The sequence below is a fragment of the Scyliorhinus torazame genome, chromosome 9 (genome assembly GCF_047496885.1).
Source record: "Scyliorhinus torazame isolate Kashiwa2021f chromosome 9, sScyTor2.1, whole genome shotgun sequence".
Classification (NCBI taxonomy): Eukaryota; Metazoa; Chordata; class Chondrichthyes; order Carcharhiniformes; family Scyliorhinidae; genus Scyliorhinus; species Scyliorhinus torazame.
In genome coordinates, this window is record NC_092715.1 from 150,794,817 (window position 1) to 150,812,977 (window position 18,161).

The window sequence follows — 18,161 nt, forward strand, 5'->3', positions numbered from 1 at the left end:
CTATTAGCATGGAGGGACTCAAAGCCCCCGAAGTCAGAGACCTGGCTATCTGACATGGCTAACTTTCTCTGCTTGGAGAAAATCAAGTTCGCCTTGAGGGGGTCAATGTTAGGATGCGCCCGGAGGTGGCAGCCGTTCGTCGACTTCTTTGCGGAAAATTAACCGTCAGCAGAAGGGGGGGGGGTTAGCTTAGTTTAGAGTAGGGGGTAAGTAAAGGTGGGACCTGTAAGGGAGGAAGACGGCTTTTGCACTATGTTTATAAATTCATGTACATTGTTTATTTTGTTGTTGTAAAACAATAAAATACCTCAATAAAATCTTTATTTAACAAAAATGGGTTTTCGTATTGTGGGCACCCCCACGCCTTCAGGAAATCCACAGGTGTGAGTTCGCTGCCGGTGAAACGGAGGATCACACCAATGGAGTATCCAGCCCAAGTCTCCGACTTATCACAATGCAAAATTTAGATCCAATCCATTTACTTGCAACTCAAACTCACTGTAAACTTGCATTACACATGCATCAACCTTATACCAGAAACCTTTCATCTCTTAGATCTCACAGATAACTTGTGTCTCGTAACCTTCCCCTTGTTTAATTAACCCTGGATACACATGGAGCTTTATTTACCTACACAGAATACCAACATAATCCCCCCATAAAATTGAAAAAACATCTCTCATCACACTTTGAAATGTTATCTACCCTGACTATTTATTTCTCAAACCTGGTTACTCTATTTTTGTCTCTGTAATGATCCTCCTCTGCTCCCATTCCAAGTTTGTCTCGATCCGTGATTACTATATACAGTTTTAATCACATTATACAAATGATATGGAGGCACTGGGCAGCGTGGAAAAAGATTTACAAAGATGCTACTAGAAATACAAGGTAAGACAATCAGCCAATGATGAACAGGCTGGGTCAAGGCTAAGGGCTTACCTCAAAGATCTTTAAAATGATTAAATGATTTGATAGACTAGACACAGAGCTTTTCCACTTGTAGGAAAAAGCAAAACTAGAGGCCATTAATGTAGGATAGCCACCAATATATCAAACAGGGAATTCAGAAGAAATTTCATCCAAAGTGGTGAGACTATGGTGTTCACGACCTAAGAAGTGGTTGAGGCATCTAAGAGGAAGCTAGTGAAGCATGAGGCAGAAGGAAATAGAAAGTAATGCTAATAAGAGCTAGATCAGGAATGGTGGGAAGAGGCTAGAGCAAAGCCACAAACACCAATATGGGCTGGTTAGGCAGAATGGCATGCTTTTGTGCTACACTTCCATGATTTAACATGACTCAAACATTACCCTAAACTGGTTTGTCAGACATTCCATCTTTGGAAACCTGATTTGAAGCAGTGCTGAGAGTTCAGTACATTGCTATTTTGCCATGAAAGAAAAAGTAAGGCTAAAGACAGGGCAGTAGTCATAAAGATGAATGGGTTAATAGTCCACTATTGGACATTGACTTTTTTCTCAAGCCATTACACCTTTGACTTCTGGAACTTTTTCCTGAACCCACCAGCCATTGCACCTTTACCTTCTGGTATTTTCTTCTCAAGCCACGAGTTGACCCCCTGGAGCATAAGACTGCATGGGCTGAGACCCAAAAGTCTTAAATAATGTTGAGTAAAGTACAAAAAATAAATTTAAATATAAAACAATATTTCTATCAAATGATCCTGCTGAAATACAAATATTTCCAGCATTTGGTGTCAAGCTGAAAAATAGCAACTAAAAGTATAGCAAAAAAATACACTCAATGTGCACCTATTTGATAATTAAACATAAAAAAACCTCAACTGAAATAAAGGATTGCTGCCAACAGGAGAAAAATGGCACAAGTCTCAGATGGATGATTGTAATTGGAATAAGAAAGGTCGACCAGATGTACAGATTAGGTGGATTGGCCATGATAAATTGCCCCTTATGTCCAAAGGTTAGGTGGGGTTACTGGGATGGGGGCGGGTATTTAGATAGGGTGCTCTTTCAGAAAGTCGGTGCAGACTCAATGGGTCAAATGGCCTCCTTCGGCACTGTAAGGATTCTATTATTCAAATTGCTAAAACAGCAGAACTTAGGAAAGGTGCCATTAACTAATATCCCCCGGTGCATGATCATAGAATCTCGACAATGCAGAAGGAGGCCATTCAGCCCATCGAGTCTGCACCGACCTTTCGAAAGACCACCCAGGGCGGGATTCTCCCAACGGGAATCTAAGTGCTGACGCCGGAGTAAAAACCGGAGTGTTTTACTCCGGCGTCGGCGCCCGTTCCCAGACCCCTATTCTGGGGCCTCCGTGGGGCTGGCAAGGGCGTGGCACGATTTGCGGGGGCAGGGCCACAGCGCGGCGTCGGAGACCTGGCGCCGCGTCTTTTCCGCAACGCCTTGGGTCCCACGATCTAGGCCCAAACCCCCACCCTATTCTTGAAACTCCACCCTAATTTAGCATTCGCAATTTTACCATGGCCAATCCACCTAACCTGCACATCTTTGGACTGTGGAAGGGAACCGGAGTACCAGGAGGAAACTCACAAGACACGGGGAGAATGTGCAAACTCCACACAGTTATCCAAGGTCGGATTCAAACCCAGGTCCCTGGAGCTGTGAGGTGGAGGAGATGACTTGATAAACAAGACCTATATGTTAAACTTTAAAAAAAAAAAAATTTATAAAGTGTTTGCTTCGAGGTCAACCTAGACCCCCTCAAGGAAGTCTTAAGCCTCCCCTGCTCCAGTTTCCACTGTCCCCATCCCAGCTTCTCCAAGCTGCAATTCCCCTTACACCCAATTCCATTTACCAGAGGATCAGGGACTGTTCACTCTAGTCAACAGCTACCTCTATCATGGTTTTTAATAGCTGGGCATTTGCTACCAGACAACATCTTGGCTATTTGGTGGCATGTAAATTGTCTTGGTCTCAACATCAATCTTGCTCGAGGCATGCTGCCTACATTGAGGCTCACTTGCACTATTTCCAAAGTTATGTTAACTTCCAGCCAGGGGTGGGAGCTTTGTTTGTTTATACGAACACAGCTTGAGTTACAATAGGCAATGATGCGACCATCAATTCACATTAGACGATTAGTCAAAGTGAACAGTAGTTTTAATAAGCTAGATCTGTGCCTGCCTGCGACTGCTCTGTGCTGAGTGCTGCCTACAGGCTGCAGATCTATATACCACCGCCGAGGGGGCGGAGCCACAGGCAGAGCCCACAAGGGCATCAACATAATACAATACAATACAGTGGTGAATTGTAGCAGCAATACGTTCACCACAGGCAAGCTTGTCCCCACAGCAGAATTGAAAATAATGCAGCATTACTCTCTTTTATTTAAGTTAACCTCTTTTATTTAAACGTTCACATCAAGTTCCGAAAATCTTTGTATTGATAATCTGTGAAAAGTGAGTTTTTCCTTTCCTGTTTGGTGCCAGTTGCAATAATGATTATTCTGACACATATGTTACATAGACAAGTTTGTTTGCAGCATCTTTACACCTTGTGGTTTCTCAATGTTGGGGATTAGAACTCAAATCAGACTAGCAGATCTTAACTACACTGTAAAGATCTTGACTTTTCTTAACTATTCAATTAATTAAACAAAAGATCTTTGAAAGTTTCTGCAAATTCACATGTCTTTCTGTCAAAAGAAATGGTTGTACTAAATTTATTACTATAGCAATGCACTGCAATTGTTTCTTTGTCGGGAGTAAAACAGCCTGACTTTTGTAAGGCTTGTGGTACCTAAATTTTCAGGTGAGATGGTAGTGCAGTGGTAATATCACTGGACCAGTAATCCAGAAGCTCGGACTAATGTTCTGGGGGCATTGGTTGAAATCCCATTGTGGCAGCTGGTGGAATTTAAATTCAATTAATAAAATCTGGAACTGAAAGCTAGTCTTCGTAATGGTGACCATGAAACGATCGTCAATTGTCATCTGGCTCACTATTGTTCTTTAGAGAAGGAAATCTGCTGGCCGTACTCAGCAATGTGGTTGACTCTGAAATAGCCTAGCAAGCCACTCAGCTCAAGGGTAATTAGGGATGGGTAACAAATGCTGGTCTTGCCAATAATAATAATCTTTATTATTGTCACAAGTAACCTTACATTAACACTCCAATGAAGTTACTGTGAAAATCCCCGAGTCACCACATTCCACCCACACTGAGGGAGAATTCAGAATGTCCAATTCACCGAACAAGCACTTCTTTTCGGACTTGTGGGAGGAAACCAGAGGAAACCCACGCAGACAGGGAAGGCCATGCCGACTCCGCACAGTGACCCAAGCGGGAATTGAACCCGGGACCCTGACCTTGTGAAGCAACAGTGCTAATCACTGTGCTACCGTGCCCACATCCCATGAAAGAATAAAAAAGATACTGGCTATGGAAAGATATATTTACATGACAATTCTTTCCCTAGCGGTGGAGAAATGCCACCCACAGTTTGCTGTTTTCCAACACATACACAAGACGAGGGCACCATTCCTACACCTGAAGCAGAGAAAATGCTCACCATGCAAAACGTGGGTGGGAACTCACACTTAAATTAAAGAGACAAAGTCTGTGACGGTTTAAAGGTTGGAACAATCACCCAACTTGAGCTATTGGGAAGGAATCTCCTGCGTAACCCTTACAGTCAAAGTCAGTTTCGGGATTCAAAGCTACCCAGCTGGGAAAGGAAAAGGCAAGCAAGACATTGGGAGCTGAAAATAACTTTAGAGTGGTTTCTGGAAAATTAAGCGTCTATTTAAACCACAGTGTAATGTATAACTATGGCGTGGAATTTTTGGTCATGCTAAAAGTAAAATGGGGAATTTCTTTTCTGTATTTTGGAATATAAATTGCCAACTGAACAGTGTGTAGACATTGTTGCTTTGTTTGTTACAGTGAAATTCTCAAAACTTGAAATCTTGTCACATGATCTTTTCAGTCATTACTGGAAATTCAAAAGTTCCCCACCCTCCCTCTGCCCACCCCTTTAAATTTAGCACATTATTTTAGTCACCCTATCCTCACCAATTCTTTGGTTCAGTATTTTTTTTAATTCACTAGATGTTTTACTATACTAAATTCAGATTGCTAATATGGGGCGAGATTCTCCGACCCCCTGCTGGGTCGGAGAATCGGCGGGGGCTGGTGTGAATCCCGCCCCCGCCCATTGCCGAATTCTCCGGCACCGGATATTCGGCGGAGGCGGGGATCGCACCGCGCCGGTTGGCGCCCCCCCGCCCCCCCCGATTCTCCGGCCCAAATGGGCCGAAGTCCCGCTGTTAAAATACCTGTCCCGCCGGCGTAGATTAAACCACCTACCTTACCGGCGGGACAAGGCGGCGCGGGCGGGCTCTGGGGTGCTGGGGGGGGGGGGCGCGGGGCGATCTGGCCCCGGGGGGTGCCCCCACGGTGGCCTGGCCCACGATCGGGGCCCACCGATCTGCGGGCAGGCCTATGCCGTGGGGGCACTCTTTTCCTTCCGCCTTCGCCACGGTCTCCACCATGGCGGAGGCGGAAGAGACTCCCTCCACTGCGCAGGCGTGGGAATGCCGTCAGCGGCCGCTAACGCTCCCGCGCATGCGCCGCCCGGAGATGTCATTTCCGCGCCAGCTGGCAGGGCACCAAAGGCCTTTTCCGCCAGCTGGCGGGGTGGAAATTGGTCTGCCGCGGGCCTAGCCCCTTAAGGTTGGGGCTCGGCCCCCCAAGATGCGGAGCTTTCCGCACCTTTGGGGCGGCGCAATGCCCGACTGATTTGCGCCGTTTTGGGCGGCAGCCGCCGGACATCGCGCCGATACCGGAGAATTTCGCCCATGATCTTTATTGAAGCAAAAATTAGCCAATTGACAAAAAAGACTGCATGAATTTTCACCCTCAATGCAACTCACCTCATTGTCCGATTCCACAAGTACTTGATCATATTCACTAAGGGCAACTAAAAACATAATAGACGTCACATTTTCAAAGCAGTGAATCCATTTCCTTCGTTCTGACCGCTGACCCCCAACATCGACCATTCTGAAAGACCAATTTAACATCAAACTGTATGTGAACCAGGCTAGAAAGTCATGAAATCCTTGATGTTTCAGTCAATATATTGGCTAAGTACCATAATAGCTCAGACGTCCTTAAAATGTTAATGTACATGCATTTGGCTAAGATTCATATTATTAATGAAACACTAGTTCAGTGTGGAAAAATCAATTAAATCATACTCATTTTGAAGAATAATTTACATGTAACTCAGTCAGTGTTTGTAAGCAAATGGTGCCATGTTGCAATGCAACACAATATTAACTTATCCAGTGATTTTTCCATTTAGTGAAACTATATTTTTTCATATATATATAGATTACATCATATATATAATTATATACATACAAGCACAAACAGCCCTATAAAAAACAATGCTTTAAATAAATAGTTTAAGAGTTATTCACAGAATTATGAAGCATGCACTATCTATTTTGTTCCAGTCATCTCTATAACTTTACAAAGATGAAATTCTGTTTACATCATGCTCAAAGATTTCCTAAAAATTGAAGTTTTTTCCCCCCAAGTTGTAAAAACTGTTACTGTCTTTTAGTAACTTTCTTCTACCTGAAAATGACGGTTTGTAAGTCGAAGGGGTATTCAATGATCCCTGTTGTTGGGACTCGCACTCTAAGCACATCCTGTTGAGTGGGTAGATAGGTAGGTTCTGCTATACGGTCCAAGTCTTTAAGATAGCTATAGACAGGGAGAAACAACAGGAATGCAAAGACTGTGACATTGGAGAGGGAAGGCAGGGGAAGGAAAATAGAAAGGGGATATTGTGGTGATCACCATTCCTCCTGTCGATGAGTCACGGTGAATTCCCCAAGATGGTACCACTTATTCAAGGTGATATGGGACAGTTATTTACATTTAAGCCTATCCTCACCAGATTGTGCTACTTTCCCTAGAATGCAGAGTCCATTTTCCCAGTATTGCTTTAATACAGAATTACTGAAAATGTTCTTTTTCAAAAATAAAGAAACATTTTAAGTTGCGTTGGTAAGATTGTCTGAAGGATGAATTTACATAGTATATATATATTTTTTAAGACAGCAATATTTTTTCAATTTTTGCCTCTGACCACTACCCCATAGGTACTACTGAGAGATAAAGTAATTTACTGGTAGTGTTTGTTGTCATATTAAACCAGAAAATACAGGGAAGATACAACTTCTGCAACCTAGGAAATTTACAACAGGCCCCAATCAGTACCTGAAGATTATATTCTCCAGATCAAATGGATACTCAATGATGCCAGTTGTGGGCACTCGAAACCCGCAGCACATCCTGCTGAGTTGGCAGATAATCTGTTGCTGAGATACGATCAGCATCACTAAGGTAGCTGTGAAATAAGAAAGAAAATTAAATATGATGCATTGGCTCCTCTAATGGAGCTCCTTGATTTCTTTATGGCAAGCAAAGTACTAAAGTACCAAAGAATTCTGCAAAAATTAGAAGAAATAAATTTAAAAAACGAATGAGCAGTTCCCTCCCTGATGTAGCTCGCAGTGAGAAGGAGGATATTCTATTTACCCATTTGCAGCACAATATTTTAACAGGGTTATTGATTCAGTAAAATTGGTATTTTTAAATTCTACAATTACATACATATGTAAAAAGTACAAATTAGTGACCTTGTTTCCTGTAACTTAAAAACTAAATTCCAATTAAGGAATTTACCCTGCACATCTTTGGGCTGTGGGGGTGAGACCCATGCAAACACGGGGAGAATGTGCAAACTCCACATGGACAGTGACCCGGGGCCGGGATCGAACCCAGATCCTTGGCGCCGTGAGACAGCAGTGCTAATCACTGCGCCACCGTGCAGCTCTTGCAACTTTTCATAAAAACTGCAGCTAAGTTTATCTTAGCTACCGTTGAAACAAAAGGTTCAAAACACAGAGGATGGTGAAAAAGACCAAACAGGTCTAAGCAGCATAATGCAATATCAGTCGAAGTCTTGTGATTTGGTCATTTTTGAATGCTGGTAGGTGGAGTTGAGCACTTATATTCTGAATGCATTGATAAGAGGTGATGTGTTGGGTGTTCTGGATCACATACAGGTCACCAACACTTGAAGTAGTGCAACACTATTTTATTAAAAGGTTAACTATTTAAACATACTTGAACTGTGGGTAAATACGATACCAGCTTTAACTAAAGACCTTTGCCTTGTCCTAACCAGTTGATGCACTCAGCACATTATGAATGTCTGTGTTGCAGACTGTGAGCTCTATGCTCCTAGCTAGCTGCTACTCGAATGAGCGGGAACTCTGATGTCCCCTGTCTTTATAGTGCGTGTGCTCTCACTGGTGATTGGCTGCGGTGTTGTGTATGTTGATTGGTCCCACTGTGTCCATCAGTGTGTATCTGCACCATGATATACTGGTGTATATTATGACAAGAGGGATTCTTGGATTTGGAGTATTCTCGTTGTGCTAACTAAGAACTATCATGTATCACATATTCCAAGGCCAGGACATACCTCCAGATAGAGAAATAAAACTCTGGATAAATATGTCACTTGCAAGGCTATGATTATGGGAGGTGCTGAAACGTGATGCAAAAACTTTACTGAAGGTTTTAAAATACAAAAATATATTTTTATTGGTTAAAGCGCATTACATTATCCTGAAATATGTAATTTCTTGTTGATTATATTGGATGAGAAATGTCAATTACGAAGATGATAACTAACTAATTTTTTTGTATGAAAGCATTCGAGTGGGTTCATTACGTTTTTGTCAGATGGCTATTAGTTCCACACTGGCTGTTGCTGGACAGAACTCTCACTTTTGAATTGCATGGTCACTACCTCTTCAATTCTGATTTATTGCTGCTTTACATAAAACGTCAAATCAACAAAGTGTGATGGTGAAAGTGCAATAGCAAAGTGTTGCAGAAAATGCAGCACTTAAATATTCTGCACTGCACACACACAACTGGACATATTACTTAACCCCTCGAACATTATGCATAAAAAGAAAACCTCCATAATTTTGAAAATGTTTTTGGGGCAATACCAGAGAGGTAGGCAGTGAATTTTGAAACTAATAGAGCAGCAGAGACCAGTGGATCAATAAAGTGATCAAGCAACAGGCACAGGAAAATGAATAAACAAAGCCATCAGTAGTCACCAGTTAAGTAACCAAAGAGGGGACTGGAAAATTAACAAATTCTTAACAAATACAATTTTTCAGAATCAAATTTGGACTCTATTCAAATTTTAAATGGTAATTTTTAAATTTATAAACATACATATAATGGTCGAAACATTAAATGTTGTTTCAGATTGAAGAAAAAGAATTCAAGACACGATATGCTGTACTACACTCGACGTGCATCATCATAAGCTGGAACACTAAATGAAACAGGCCAGTCTTTTAACAGGCAACTGAATTGTTCTGATTGCCAGCTTGATATGCATTGGAAATTGCATCACTGAAGACTGCATCTGGCAATGTTTGCTGGTTATAGTTACTGTTTTAACAGTGAGTCATGCGACAAAATCTTGGAAGTCTGATTGAATCAAGCAGTGTGATTACACCAGGTATTGTTGGGTGACATTCCAGATATTTTGCTCAAAAAAAATTAGAAGAGAAATAGGAAATCAAAGAGTTATCAAGCAACCCGTAACATAATAAATAAAGGTTTGAGACTAATCAGATAAGTGGTTTCATTTTTTCTAAAACTATTGGTCAGGTTAGTCATCAGATTTATATGTGCTTCATGAATGAAAGTATTTAAAGTGAATGCAACTTGAACTAGTAGCTGTAGGTTTATCTTCTGAATTAAAGCAGGCTCCATTCTCTAAATCCCAATGTCAACTAATATCATTAAAATAAATTCTTGAGTGTATCAGAGTGATGAAGTGTAGGAACATTCTTAGCTTCCACCACAGTGGAAGATGCTAAGGTCAGCCTAAGTGCTTTCTCATTGGGAATAAAAACAATAGCCACCGTTCACACATTATGTTAGTGTACGTCAACCAATTGTTTCTGTTGCACTTGTTTGCCTGTTGTCTGTGTCATGGTTGATGCAGAACATTGGAAGAAAATTGGTTTAATCTCGGTGGGGAAATTAAACAATTGACCTACAGATTTGTACACGTGTTCAAAGAGCATAACACTTTATACAAAGTCTATTTGCTGATGATTTAAGAAATGCTATAATGACTATTCCCCTGTCATGCAAGGCTCTTATTCAGTTATTTTTTTTCCAAGGGCGATACAGTGGCACTGAGGTTATCACTGCTGCCTCACACCACGAGGGACACAGGATCAATTTCGGCCTTGGGCGACTGTCTGTGCGCAGTTTGTACAATCTCCACATATCTGCGTGGGTTTCCTCCGGGTGCTCAGGCTTTGTCTCACAATCTAAAGATGTACAGGTTGGGTGGATTGGCCATGCTAAATTGCCCCTCAGTGTCCAAAGATATGCAGGTTGTCTGGGGTTACGGGGATAGGGCAGGGGAGTGGGCTCGGTAGGGTGCTCTTTCGGAGGGTGGGTGCAAACATGATGGGCCGAATGGCCTCCTTCAGCACTGTAGGGATCCTATGATTCTAATTTCTGGTTCTCACAGGACACTCTGGACATTGTTGATCCAAAGATCAAGGTGAAAACTCCATTCATCACGCACGACACAATTCCTCTATACTAGCTGGAAATCCCCAAAGAAAAGACCAGAAGTCGTCTCCAACTAAGGGCCCAGGTGGGTACTTTTAACATTAAGCATCCGACTTTAGGGGCAACCTTAATGATTTTTTGTGTTATAAATGCTAATTCTAGATTTGTGTGCTGGCCTAAAGGAAGAAAAAAATAAAACCACTAAGAACAGTATTAACATTATTTGAGCAATTTGATTGAATGGTAATCCTTGGTTTACAAAGGGTAGTTTTGAAAAAAACGACAAACTTGATCATTCAGTTTTCTGGTGGTAACTAGTTCCTCATTGCTATATTTGATCTCATTACAAATTTCACCAATGCACTTCCTGTACTTGAACGACTGGGAAAGCTCCTATCCCAGTTTCCAAAGAAGCTGGGTCATCAGAAACCAAAAATAATTATGTAGCGACATCTTTGACACGTGGCATTTCTCACCAATATTTTTTTTTTTTTATTAAATATTTTATTGAAAATTTTTGGTCAACCAACACAGTACATTGTGCATCCTTTACACAATATTATAACAACACAAATAACAATGACCTATTTTATAAACAAAAAAAAAACAAAATGAATAAATAATAAATAACAAAAATGAAAACTAGCCCTAATTGGCAACTGCCTTGTCACAAGTAACACTCTCCAAAAATATAATTTAACAGCCCAATATATAATTATCTGTCGCAACGACCTATACATATTATACAGTATATATTGACAACCCTGAGAGTCCTTCTGGTTCCTCTCCCCCCCCCCCCCCCCCCGGATCCTGGGTATCCTGCTGCCGCCTTTTTTCCATTCCATCTATCTTTCTGCGAGGTATTCGACGAACGGTTGCCACCGCCTGGTGAACCCTTGAGCCGACCCCCTTAGGACGAACTTAATCCGCTCTAGCTTTATAAACCCCGCCATGTCATTTATCCAGGTCTCCACCCCCGGGGGCTTGGCTTCTTTCCACATTAGCAATATCCTGCGCCGGGCTACTAGGGACGCAAAGGCCAAAACATCGGCCTCTCTCGCCTCCTGCACTCCCGGCTCTTGTGCAACCCCAAATATAGCCAACCCCCAGCTTGGTTCGACCCGGACTCCTACTACTTTTGAAAGCACCTTTGTCACCCCCATCCAAAACCTCTGTAGTGCCGGGCATGACCAAAACATATGGGTATGATTCGCTGGGCTTCTCGAGCACCTCGCACACCTATCCTCCACCCCAAAAAATTTACTGAGCCGTGCTCCAGCCATATGTGCCCTGTGTAATACCTTAAACTGAATCAGGCTTAGCCTGGCACACGAGGACGACGAGTTTACCCTGCTTAGGGCATCTGCCCACAGCCCCTCCTCGATCTCCTCCCCCAGCTCTTCTTCCCATTTCCCTTTTAGTTCATCTACCATAGTCTCCCCTTCGTCCCTCATTTCCCTATATATATCTGACACCTTACCATCCCCCACCCATGTCTTTGAGATCACTCTGTCCTGCACCTCTTGTGTCGGGAGCTGCGGGAATTCCCTCACCTGTTGCCTCGCAAAAGCCCTCAGTTGCATATACCTGAATGCATTCCCTTGGGGCAACCCATATTTCTCGGTCAGCGCTCCCAGACTCGCGAACTTCCCATCCACAAACAGATCTTTCAGTTGCGTTATTCCTGCTCTTTGCCACATTCCATATCCCCCATCCATTCCCCCCGGGGCAAACCTATGGTTGTTTCTTATCGGGGACCCCCCCAAGGCTCCAGTCTTTCCCCTATGCCGTCTCCACTGTCCCCAAATCTTCAGTGTAGCCACCACCACCGGGCTTGTGGTGTAGTTCCTCGGTGAGAACAGCAATGGGGCTGTCACCATAGCCTGTAGGCTAGTCCCCCTACAGGACGCCCTCTCTAATCTCTTCCACGCCGCTCCCTCCTCCTCTCACATCCACTTACTCACCATTGATATATTAGCGGCCCAATAATACTCACTTAGGCTCGGTAGTGCCAGCCCCCCCCTATCCCTGCTACGCTGTAAGAATCCCTTCCTCACTCTCGGGGTCTTCCCGGCCCACACAAAACCCATGATGCTCTTTTCAATCCTTTTTAAAAAAGCCTTCGTGATCACCACCGGGAGGCACTGAAACACAAAGAGGAATCTCGGGAGGGCCACCATCTTAACCGCCTGCACCCTCCCTGCCATTGACAGGGATACCATATCCCATCTCTTGAAATCCTCCTCCATCTGTTCCACCAACCGCGTTAAATTTAACCGATGCAATGTGCCCCAATTCTTAGCTATCTGGATCCCCAGGTAACGAAAGTCCCTTGTTACCTTCCTCAACGGTAGGTCCTCTATTTCTCTACTCTGCTCCCCTGGATGCACCACAAACAACTCACTTTTCCCCATGTTCAATTTATACCCTGAAAAATCCCCAAACTCCCCAAGTATCCGCATTATTTCTGGCATCCCCTCCGCCGGGTCCGCCACGTATAGTAGCAAATCGTCCGCATACAAAGATACCCGGTGCTCTTCTCCTCCCCTAAGTACTCCCCTCCACTTCTTGGAACCCCTCAACGCTATCGCCAGGGGCTCAATCGCCAGTGCAAACAATAATGGGGACAGAGGGCATTCCTGCCTTGTCCCTCTATGGAGCCGAAAATATGCAGATCCCCGTCCATTCGTGACCACGCTCGCCACTGGGGCCCTATACAACAGCTGCACCCATCTAACATACCCCTCTCCAAAGCCAAATCTCCTCAACACCTCCCACAAATAATCCCACTCCACTCTATCAAATGCTTTCTCGGCATCCATCGCCACTACTATCTCCATTTCTCCCTCTGGTGGGGCCATCATCATTACCCCTAACAACCTCCGTATATTCGTATTCAGCTGTCTCCCCTTCACAAACACAGTTTGGTCCTCGTGGACCACCCCCGGGACACATTCCTCTATTCTCATTGCCATTACCTTGGCCAGGACCTTGGCATCTACATTTAGGAGGGAAATAGGTCTATAGGACCCGCATTGTAGCGGGTCCTTTTCCTTCTTTAAGAGAAGCGATATCGTTGCTTCAGACATAGTCGGGGGCAGTTGTCCCCTTTCCTTTGCCTCATTAAAGGTCCTCGTCAGTACCGGGGCGAGCAAGTCCACATATTTTCTATAGAATTCGACTGGGAATCCATCCGGTCCTGGGGCCTTTCCCGCCTGCATGCTCCTAATTCCTTTCACCACTTCTTCTACCTCGATCTGTGCTCCCAGTCCCACTCTTTCCTGCTCTTCCACCTTGGGAAATTCCAGCCGATCCAAGAAGCCCATCATTCTCTCCCTCCCATCCGGGGATTGAGCTTCATATAATTTTTTATAAAATGTCTTGAACACTCCATTCACTCTCTCCGCTCCCCGCTCCATCTCTCCTTCCTCATCCCTCACTCACCCTATTTCCCTCGCTGCTCCCCTTTTCCTCAATTGGTGTGCCAGCAACCTGCTCGCCTTCTCCCCATATTCGTACTGTACACCCTGTGCCTTCCTCCATTGTGCCTCTGCAGTGCCTGTAGTCAGCAAGTCAAATTCTACATGTAGCCTTTGCCTTTCCCTGTACAGTCCCTCCTCCGGTGCTTCCGCATATTGTCTGTCCACCCTCAAAAGTTCTTGCAGCAACCGCTCCCGTTCCTTACTCTCCTGCTTCCCTTTATGTGCCCTTATTGATATCAGCTCCCCTCTAACCACCGCCTTCAACGCCTCCCAGACCACTCCCACCTGGACCTCCCCATTATCATTGAGTTCCAAGTACTTTTCAATGCACCCCCTCACCCTTAGACACACCCCCTCATCTGCCATTAGTCCCATGTCCATTCTCCAGGGTGGGTGCCCTCCTGTTTCCTCCCCTATCTCCAAGTCCACCCAGTGTGGAGCGTGATCCGAAATGGCTATAGCCGTATACTCCGTTCCCCTCACCTTCGGGATCAATGCCCTACCCAGCACAAAAAAGTCTATTCGCGAGTAGACTTTATGGACATAGGAGAAAAACGAGAACTCCTTACTCCTAGGTCTGCTAAATCTCCACGGGTCTACACCTCCCATCTGCTCCATAAAATCTTTAAGTACCTTGGCTGCTGCCGGCCTCCTTCCAGTCCTGGACTTCGACCTATCCAGCCCTGGTTCCAACACAGTATTAAAATCTCCCCCCATTATCAGCTTTCCCATCTCTAGGTCCGGAATGCGTCCTAGCATCCGCCTCATAAAATTGCCATCATCCCAGTTCGGGGCATATACGTTTACCAAAACCACCGTCTCCCCCTGTAGTTTGCCACTCACCATCACGTATCTGCCCCCGTTATCCGCCACTATAGTCTTTGCCTCGAACATTACCCGCTTCCCCACTAATATAGCCACCCCCCTGCTTTTCGCATCTAGCCCCGAATGGAACACCTGCCCCACCCATCCTTTGCGTAGCCTAACCTGGTCTATCAGTTTCAGGTGCGTTTCCTGTAACATAACCACATCTGCCTTAAGTTTCTTAAGGTGTGCGAGTACCCGTGCCCTCTTTATTGGCCCGTTCAGCCCTCTCACGTTCCACGTGATCAGCCGAGTTGGGGGGCTTCCTACCCCCCCCCCCCCCCCCCCCCCCCTTGTCGATTAGCCATCACCTTTTTCCAGCTCCTCACCCGGTTCCCACGCAGCTGTATCTCCCCCAGGCGGTGCCCCCCCCCGTCCATCCTCTCCCATACCAGCTCCCCCCTCTCCCCAGCAGCAGCAACCCAGTAATTCCCCCCTCCCACCCCCCCCCGCTAGATCCCCCGCTAGCGTAATTACTCCCCCCATGTTGCTCCCAGAAGTCAGCAAACTCTGGCTGACCTCGGCTTCCCCCCGTGACCTCGGCTCGCACCGTGCGACGCCCCCTCCTTCCTGCTTCTCTATTCCCGCCATGATTATCATAGCGCGGGAACCAAGCCCGCGCTTCTCCCTTGGCCCCGCCCCCAATGGCCAACACCCCATCTCCTCCACCTCCCCTCCTCCCCCCATCACCACCTGTGGGAGAGAGAAAAGTTATCACATCGCAGGATTAGTACATAAAACCCCTCTTTGCCCCCCACATTCGCCCCACCACTTTGTTCGAACGTTCTTTTTAATAACCCGCTCATTCCAGTTTTTCTTCCACAATAAAAGTCCACGCTTCATCCGCCGTCTCAAAGTAGTGGTGCCTCCCTCGATATGTGACCCACAGTCTTGCCGGTTGCAGCATTCCAAATTTTATCTTCTTTTTATGAAGCACCGCCTTGGCCCGATTAAAGCTCGCCCTCCTTCTCGCCACCTCCGCACTCCAGTCTTGATAAACGCGGATCACCGCGTTCTCCCATTTACTGCTCCGAGTTTTCTTCGCCCATCTAAGGACCATTTCTCTATCCTTAAAACGGAGGAATCTCACCACTATGGCTCTGGGAATTTCTCCTGCTCTCGGTCCTCGCGCCATCACTCGGTATGCTCCCTCCACCTCCAACGGACCCGCCGGGGCCTCCGCTCCCATTAACGAGTGCAGCATCGTGCTCACATATGCCCCGACGTCCGCTCCCTCCACACCTTCAGGAAGACCAAGAATCCTCAGGTTGTTCCTCCTTGCGTTGTTTTCCAGTGCCTCCAACCTTTCCACACATCGTTTCTGATGTGCCTCCTGCGTCTCCGTCTTCACCACCAGGCCCTGTATATCGTCCTCATTCTCGGCTGCCTTTGCCTTCACGACCCGAAGCTCCCGCTCCTGGGACTTTTGTTCCTCCTTTAGCCCTTCGATCGCCTGTAGTATCGGGGCCAACAGCTCTTTCTTCATTTCCTTTTTGATCTCTTCCACACAGCATTTCAAGAACTCTTGTTGTTCAGGGCCCCATGTTAAACTGCCACCTTCCGACGCCATCTTGGTTTTTGCTTGCCTTCCTTGCCGCTGTTCTAAAGGATCCACTGCAATCTGGCCACTCTCTCCTCCTTTTTCCATCCGTATCCAGGGTGGATTCCCTTCTGGTTTACCGCACAGTGTTTTTAGCCGTCAAAATTGCCGTTGGGGCTCCTATCAAGAGCCCAAAAGCCCGTTTCACAGGGAGCTGCCGAAACGTGCGACTTAGCTGGTCATCGCCGCACCCGGAAGTCTTTTCTCACTAATATTAAACACATTATTTTCTACAAAGTAAATATTTTTCTTTAAAAAAAAAAAAATGTTTTATTGGCATTTTCAATTTAACATAGTGAAACTTGTGTCGATATTTACAATTCATACAGTTCTGATGTACATACATCTTTCTTGATATATCTTCCCCCCCCCCCCCCCCCTCTCTCCTCTCCCCCCTCCTTGGTATCCCCCTCTTCTGTCCTGGGTGTTCTATAGCTGGGTTCCTGTTCTTCCCTTTCCCCCCCCCCCTTCCTTCTGTGTTTTTTGTTGCAGGCCTTGTGGGTTCAGGAGGAGGGTAACTTCCTGCCACCTCTTCCCCACCCCTCCATGCTTCTTCCAGTGGTTCCCCTACGTTTCCTCCTCATTTCCTCCCTCTTCCCCTTTTTACCTCCTAGTGTTGTGTGTTTTTATCTGCTCTCCCTCTTTTCCTAGTCGCTGCTGGCCTTGAACAGGTCTTGGATGGGACTGACGAATTGCCCCCGTGCTTTGCGGAAATTCCGATCCTCGGGTGGTGTACTTGATCTTCTCCAGATGGAGAAATTCCACCAGGTCTGCCAGCCAGTTTGCAGCTGTGGGTGGTGCTGCTGATCGCCAGCCGAGCAGGATTCTCTGTCATGCAATTAGGGAAGCTGTTATAACCTGCCTACTTACCATTGGCTGGGGACTAATGACTATCCCACAATCCTGTGGGAGTATGAGCTTCACCAATGAGGGGGGGCGGAGAAACCACTAGTAAACTCCTAGGATAAATAAGCTGGCCAGTTCAGGAACCAGCAGGAAAGGAGTGTGTAGCAAGGGAAGTGACTGCTACTGTTATGTATATATGTTATAGTAAATAAATGTTATTACTTTGTATCCTTAAAACTCGTGCTGGATTCTTCGGGGCCCTCACAAAACTGGCGACGAAGGTTAAAGTGAACAGCTGTCTACACTGCTGAAGCCACCTCCCTGGATTTTTGTTGGATACAGGTTGGAAGTTGCTTTCTATTATACCATGCCTCTGTACGGACGTTTGGATGTTTTTGATGCTGCGCTGGAAAGCTGGAACCAGTACACACAACGGTTACTATTTCCGGGCAAACAATATCACCGAAAACGAGCGCCAGGTGGTCATATTGCTCACCGCCTGCGGCCTGCATACGTTTGGGGTGATTAGGAGCCTTACGTACCCAGCTGCGCCGGACTCCTGCGGTACCTTGGGCGAGGCAACGTCAAGACCGACGCCAGTGGCCGTCGGACATTCCTCCCCGAAGGGAGCCTTCTCCAGAGCCAATGGATGAGGAGCCATGTCCGTGTCAGACTTGTAGGCGCCGACCCCATCGCGGACGGCGGTCCTGGGG

At 45.7% G+C, this 18,161-nt stretch overlaps 1 protein-coding gene across 2 annotated transcripts in view; it reads right to left on the minus strand.

The window, feature by feature from the left end:
* The window catches only part of LOC140429527 (guanine nucleotide-binding protein G(q) subunit alpha-like), a 374,644-nt gene that overhangs the window by 71,147 nt on the left and 285,336 nt on the right, over positions 1–18,161 (minus strand). For both annotated transcript variants that reach the window (XM_072516637.1, XM_072516638.1), the window contains exons 4-5: positions 6,595–6,723; positions 5,883–6,012 (exon numbers count right to left, since the gene is read on the minus strand). In XM_072516637.1, coding sequence (XP_072372738.1) covers positions 5,883–6,012; positions 6,595–6,723 — 259 coding nt within the window. The remainder of the gene's footprint in view (positions 1–5,882; positions 6,013–6,594; positions 6,724–18,161) is intronic.